At 33.1% G+C, this 7,262-nt stretch overlaps 1 protein-coding gene across 6 annotated transcripts in view; it reads right to left on the bottom strand.

The window, feature by feature from the left end:
• Positions 1 to 1,812: 1,812 nt before the first annotated feature.
• ARHGAP12 (Rho GTPase activating protein 12) overlaps positions 1,813 to 7,262 on the bottom strand; it is a 172,375-nt gene continuing 166,925 nt past the window's right edge. For all 6 annotated transcript variants that reach the window (XM_053713862.1, XM_053713863.1, XM_053713866.1 and 3 more), the window contains 2 exons: positions 7,076 to 7,178; positions 1,813 to 3,448 (listed from right to left, as the gene is read on the bottom strand). In XM_053713862.1, coding sequence (XP_053569837.1) covers positions 3,274 to 3,448; positions 7,076 to 7,178 — 278 coding nt within the window. In that variant the 3' untranslated portion in view covers positions 1,813 to 3,273. The remainder of the gene's footprint in view (positions 3,449 to 7,075; positions 7,179 to 7,262) is intronic.

Genomic DNA, 7,262 nt, shown 5'->3' with positions numbered 1-7,262 from the left:
TATTACCATCTGGGGACTAACCCACACCACTGGGGACTAAGGTTTTGAACTTGTGATAAAACAGTTGTTTACAGCAATCTTTTAAATTGACATTTCTACTGCAATATGGAAAGCCGCATTTAAAATTGAAGTGTCACTATTATTTTAGATTGAATATATTTTTTAGGGATAAATCAACGGTATCTAAGTTTATTATCACGTTAACATTTAAGAAAAGCGCATTGAATCAAGTTGGATCAGATTTGTTTTATTTCATTTTGTTTTATTTTGGATAATTTATTTGAAAGTTAAACACATAGTTAAAATTGAGTGAGTTTTGTTTTACATATTTTTTCAAGATTTCACTTGCACTAGAATTTATTTTATTTTTCACAGTGGAATATTTTGCACATGTTTAATTTGATTGCACTAGTCATACAGTAATCACATCATCCTTTCACGGCGATTGAAATAGCGGCAACCCGCTGAACAATAGCGGTAACCCGCTCAGAAAATAGAAGTGTTTGCTAATATAAGAATTATTGTGCAACAAGCTCTACCAGATAAGCTTATGTTGTGGCAAATAACAGCCTTGAAATAGTGATTGCTTCATTTTTTCACGGCGATTGAAATAGCGGCAATCCGCTGAACAATAGCGGTAACCCGCTTAGAGAATAGAAGTGTGTTTGCTAATATAAGAATTATAGTGCAACAAGCTCTACCAGATAAGCTTATGTTGTGGTAAATTACAGCCTTGAAATAGTGATTGTTTGAAATTGGCACGGAATACAATTACAGAAGTATTAAAGGGGAAATTAGAATCCCATTACACCTAACTAATAGGTGGGCTTTTAAATCTTTAATTCTAAAAGATTTGGTTTATTCTGACTATTTATAGATTGTTAACATTGTCAGATTTTTAGATTGTTAACATGGATCCATGAGGGAATTATATAAGGATTTTTATTGATTTTTATTCAATTTTTGAACGAAATTGGAGGTATTAACCCAAGGTGTTTATATATATATATATATTTTATTCATTGCACTGACTTGGAGTAAAAATCCACGTTGAAAAATAGTCATTTTTAATATAAGTTGCTAAGAAGAGTGAATTGCTGAAAAATTGTTAATTCAAATAGTAACTTATGTTTTACATTTTTCCAAAAATGGAATGATAAGATTTTTAACCATTATTGTAATAAATAGTAATATAATTGAGCTCAAGACCCTGCCTCTATTGTTGGCGCTTTGATATTTTTCTATAAGTTTGATTGTTTGTCTATTACCTTCTTTCTAACCTCCTCAGACAACTCTCTGGTTTTCCTACTCTTTTTAATGTTCAGTGTGATACACACAATGGCACCAAACAGCAGAGTGAGTACTTTTCTCTGTTTAAACTGGATGAATGAGTGATTATACGATTGAAGACACTTGTGATACTAATTGAATAAGAAAAGTCTGTTTGAAGTATCACTAAAAAAATTATTATTTATTGTAACTTCTAAAGGATATCAATGTCTTTAGAATAAGCAAGAATTTGCTTCATACATTGTGCACAATTGTACAATGTATGGATGACAAAAGATTTTTAATTTCAACACTTTTCAGGGCAAAAAAGCATTATTTAATTAAAATGCAAGGGTAGCAATACTTTAAATACTGTATAAATAAATACACATACTTTTTTTCCGAGTGTGTAAACATTTTATGTGTATGATAGGAAAAAGTACAATGTCCCTTTAACATGTGTTCATCTAAGGCCATACTGCAATAAACAGGGAATATTGTTTTAATTTCAATCATGTAATAAAACTACAACATTTATAGTAATTTAATTTTTCTGAGCATTCTTTATTCAACATGTATCTGAAATGTAACAAGAGCTTGATAATCTATGTCTTTATTTAGATTAGACATATATGCATAACAGAATATGCAACATACAGTGGTTTACAAAAATACACTAAAAAAATCTTCATAACTTTTTCCTGTTACAAAATGCTCCAAATCTGCTTTTTTATTTTACAAACAGGTTTACATTATTAATGTAAAATGAAACTCAGATATTTTATTGTTCTTTAAACAATTTGCCAATCATTACGTGGGCATTATACAAGCACATCATTATATAGAATTATTATGTATTTTTTTTGTTTCTAAAATACACTGTACATATTAAATAATCCACTGGTTAAGAGAGGAAGCCTATTAAATATTCCAGTACCTCTGCTTACATAAAATATCTACCTGCAAATAAAATATTTAAAATCTAAAAGTGCGTACACAGTTAGTTCTCCCATACAATAGGCTTTACTGGAGTAAATCGGATACCAGTGGAAGAGCTGCCTGTATTTTGGATTCAAAATTAGAGTGGAGAAAACCAGAAAAAATGATAAGACTATACACCAAATTCATTATGTACAAATAGCCAGAGACTCACATCTTTGGCTTCTATTTACATTAAGAGGATATTTAATACCACATACTTGCATCACCAATATACACTGTAATCTCTTAATTTAGGACTACACACTTCAATTTGTTATAGAACATCAAGTAACATATAATTCCAGGAAGAACTGACATACATATATACAGAACTGTCAGTTTAAAGAAAACCTCATATGATAGTCATCCAGGTTATCTCAGTGTTTATAATACTAAAGTGTGCGGTTATTCACAGCCAAGGTTATAGAGCATCGCTAAATGCATTGTAAAACTTAAATAGGGAAAATGGAGCTTTAACATAAAAAAAAAAAGAAAATGACAACATCGTACTTTAAAAAAATAATTTTGCGGTACGTACAATATTGTTTGCAGCTGAGAAAGATTTTCACTGCATGCCTGCAAAGAAGCTCACATTTGTTTTAAAAAGACATACAAGATGCAGCGTCACTGAAATGAACTTTAACTGTTTCCACACAAAGTAGCAAAATTGATATCAATATTAATACAGTTTAGAAAATTTCAAGAGTGATTAAAGTTGAAAATCTATGGCATGATAGTGGTTTTAGTTTCCAGTGAATCCAGTGTCTATTTTTGACTTGCAATTCAGAAGCATCTGGTTGTATTATGTAAAACTTTTTAAATCATTTATTAAAAAATAAAAAAAATGACAATTGGAAATTTTTCATCATTTTCCAAAAAAGTGCAAAAAAAAAATAAAAATTTAAATAAAAATGATTAGCTTGGTCCACAAATAAAATCAGTAACATTAGTAGCAAAAATAATAATGTCCTTCAGAAAGAGATGGGTTTCCCAGTAGCAATTCCAGGTCAAACAATGTAAAGCTCAGCGTCCAAAGATAGCATTGTATTCCAGTAGAATAAGCTCTACTATTTGATTCTGATATACAGTGTGCACAGCTATGTTACCAGTCTCTTTTTCAGGCTTCAACAAAGTTGGACCAAAAACAATTGCTAAGCTTTGATACGTCATTCGATTCTTTTCTCCGGTTTCGACAACACTGGTTTAAAAAAGAAAGAAAAAAGAAAGAAATGAAATTAACCTCATAGTCCACCTTTTTCTTTCTGTAATAGATATATTATTGATACATGTAAAACCACACAGTGTGCAAACTACTACATAAGATATTTTTTCATATATAAAGAAATATCTACATTAATCTGCATTCCGATCCATAAAATGTTTTCCATCAAACACAAAATATTCTACTGCTGTTAGTACACAATTAAAATATAAAAACAACGAAAGCGAGGAATCCAGGAATCAACAAGTGGTTTATTAAAGCTTTGAAGTGTAGCACATAAGCAGTGAGAGGGCAGGTGCACGCCATCTTTTGGCATTTGATGATCCTGAGCAGATTCCCTCTAGCAAGGTAATACCAGTACAGCACTCTATTCATTGGCACTTTATGATCCCTGTGTGGACTCAGAGGTACGCTTTACTTTTACTTTGAACTTACACACTGCCGGTAAATCACTTTGCAACTCAAAAAGACAGCGCATTGTCAGCTGAGCAGACACATATTATAAGTCTCAGTCTGTCACAGATAGCACCACGCGCACTATACCACTTGGTCATTTACTGATATCTGTATAAGAGCGCTCTCAAAGACACACTATAGCTGGGCTTTAGACTTACTTTGACTGACAGCATTTTCCTTATTCCTAGTAAACCCACAATTAAAATATACCTCATATTTTCTGTAAATTAGTATGTGACAAAAGTATGTATTTTAAAAGGGCCATCATAGTAAAAAAATAATATATAATTATTATTTCTACTGTGTTTAACCTCATTGCAGGGGTTCTCAACAAACTGGGTAACAAATTTCACACATACACACACATATACATTATATATATATATATACACACATACACCCTGTTCCAAATTATTATGCCAATGATATCTTTCTCATTTACCTAAATAATTTATGTAAACAACAGTCAGCATAATTCTCATGTTATCAACTATTAAGAGTACAATTTAAATTTTATTGAACAAACCTCCTGATAACAGTATTTTTTTTTTTCAAAATAAAAAAAACTTACAATGCACTGTTCCAAATTATTAAGCACAGTAAGTTTCAAAACACTTTATAGGTTGTAAAGAACTGAAAATTTTCATTTGTTGTGTTTGCAGCATATTTACTGAATTCAAAAGCTATTTCAATCAAACTTTGAACAAGATTTTAACTTTTTAAACATTTTAACAGGTCACGTTACATTTTAACATAGGACCCCTTATTTGATAGCAGCTTCACAAGTCTTGCATTCATTGAACTTGTGAGTTTTTGGACAGTTTCTGCTTGAATTTGTTTGCAAAATGTCAGAATAGCCTCCCAGAGCTGCTGTTTGGATGTAAACTGCCTCCCACCCTCATAGATCGTTTGCTTGAGGATGCTCCAAAGGTTCTCAATAAGATTGAGGTCAGGGGAGGATGGAGGCCACACCATGACTTTCTCTCCTTTTATCCCCATAGCAGCCATTAATGCAGATGTATTCTTTGCAGCATGAGATGGTGCATTGTCATGCATGAAGATGATTTTATTACTGAAAGCATAGTTCTTCCTTCTGTACCAGGGAAGGAAGTGGTCAGTCAGGAACTCCGCATACTTTGCAGAGGTCATCTTTACGCCTTCGGGGACCCTAAAGGGGCCGACCAGCTCTCTTTCCATGATTCCGGCCCAAAACATGACTCCACCACCGCCTTGCTGACGTCGCAGCCTTGTTGGAACAGGGTGGCCGTCCACCAACCATACACTACTCCATCCATCTGGACCATCAAGGGTTGCACGGCACTCATCAGTGAACAGGACTGTTTGAAAATTAGTCTTCATGTATTTTTCTGCCCAATGCAGCCGTTTCTGCTTGTGAGCATTGGTTAGTGGTGGCCGAATTAAAAGTTTATGCACAGTTGCAAGACTCTTGAGGACTCTACACCTTTATGTCCGTGGGACTCCAGAGGCACCAGCAGCTTCAAATATCCGTTTGCTGCTATGTAATGGTATTTTAGCAGCTGCTCTCTTGATCCGATGCATGGATCTGGCAGAAATCTTCCTCAATGTGCCTTTATCTGCACAAACCCATCAGTGCTCTGAATCAGCCACAAAACTCTTAATAGTGCGATGATCACGCTTAAGTTTTCGTGAAATATCTAATGTTTTCTTACCTAGTCCAAGGCAAAGAACTATTTCACTCTTTTCGGGCAGCAGAAAGATCCTTTTTCTTCCCCATATTGCTTGAAAATGGTGCTCTGCTTAATAATTTGGAACACCCTCCTTTAGTAGTTTTTCCTTTAATTGGGCTCACCTGGCAATCTAATTATCACAGGTGATTGTTTTCAGTGATCAAAAGAGCCCTGAGACACAATGCCATCCATGAGTTAAACTGAAAAAAAAATATTTAATCTTTGTGACACTGAAATAGAATTTGCATAACAATTTGGAACAGGGTATAAAAATATATATATACATACACACACACAGAAAGTCCCCTACTTACGAACATTCAAGTTGTGAACTTTCAAAGATAAGAACATGGGTCTGCCAGACATTGTCACATGCGGTTGTGCTGTTTTTCTTTTACTATTTCTTTACAGTACAGTACAGGTATTTTTTTTTTTTTTTTGTACTACTGCACATTAAAAAATGTTTTCTTTACAGTACGTTTTTTTTGTTTTTTGTTTTTTTTTATGTACACCTGTGCTACTGTACTGTTATTTCTGTGAAAAGTATTATAAAGTTAGATTTATAATACACAAATTACAATACAGTTGGACTTAAAAACAAAATAGACTTACAAACGTGCTCCCAGAACGGAACTCGCTCATAAGTAGGGGAGCGTGTGTGTGTGTATATATATATATATATATATATATATATATATATATATATATATATATATATATATATACATACACACACATATATATATATATATATATATATATATATCCAAACAGAAGAGCACTCCAAAGGTCTTGATGAAAACAGTCACTTTTTATTGTGAACGTTTTCGGGTCGATACGATCCGTCCTCAGACATACAAAGAACCAGTATATATTAAATTGTGTACGTATGTATTATTATTATCATTTATTTGTATAGCGCCGCCAAATTCCGTAGCACTGTATGTATATATATATATATATATATATATATATATATTAAATTGTGTACATCTTTGTGCCTGTTCGTCCGGTATTGCATCATCGCATTTATCATTGCACTCTACGGTTAGTGTGCAATGACACCTCCTGATAGTGCACAGCAAATCACATGCGAGGAGACAGAGACAGACAATGAGAGAGAGAGGGAGAGACATTTACACTGATATGAACAGTAAAATAATATGCTGGATCTGTACAGCCTATCATATATCTGAGGTATGTCCCATAAATTTAATATAAAAGTTTAAAATAATAATTAGTAGCTGGTAGGCAGAAAACTTGATAACAATAACTGTTTAAGCATATTGCCTGAACTGTGCACTATGACAGAAGTGTTAAATCTATTTTAGAAAGGAGATTGAAAGCTGGAAAAATGTGTCAGTTAATCTACAACAGTGCTTATAGAAAAATAATATCACAGAACAGACTATTCTAGGTGTCAATGCACACAACTTACTGCTTGAGATGTTTGAAGAGAGCCTGCATTGTGTCTTGGTTCGGCTTTGGCAACTGTTTAATTAAATCTCTGACTGCTTGAACACGAAGCCTTGGTTCTTTTTCTGAAAAGAAGTTAATTGTAAAGTACCAAATGAAGACTTAAAACCCTAGGTTTTTATTTTATTTTGCTGATATACAGTGCCCCG

Source organism: Bombina bombina, chromosome 5 (genome assembly GCF_027579735.1).
Source record: "Bombina bombina isolate aBomBom1 chromosome 5, aBomBom1.pri, whole genome shotgun sequence".
Taxonomy (NCBI): domain Eukaryota; kingdom Metazoa; phylum Chordata; class Amphibia; order Anura; family Bombinatoridae; genus Bombina; species Bombina bombina.
The sequence above is the reverse complement of the archived record's forward strand: the minus strand, read 5'-3'. Positions and strand labels throughout refer to the sequence as shown.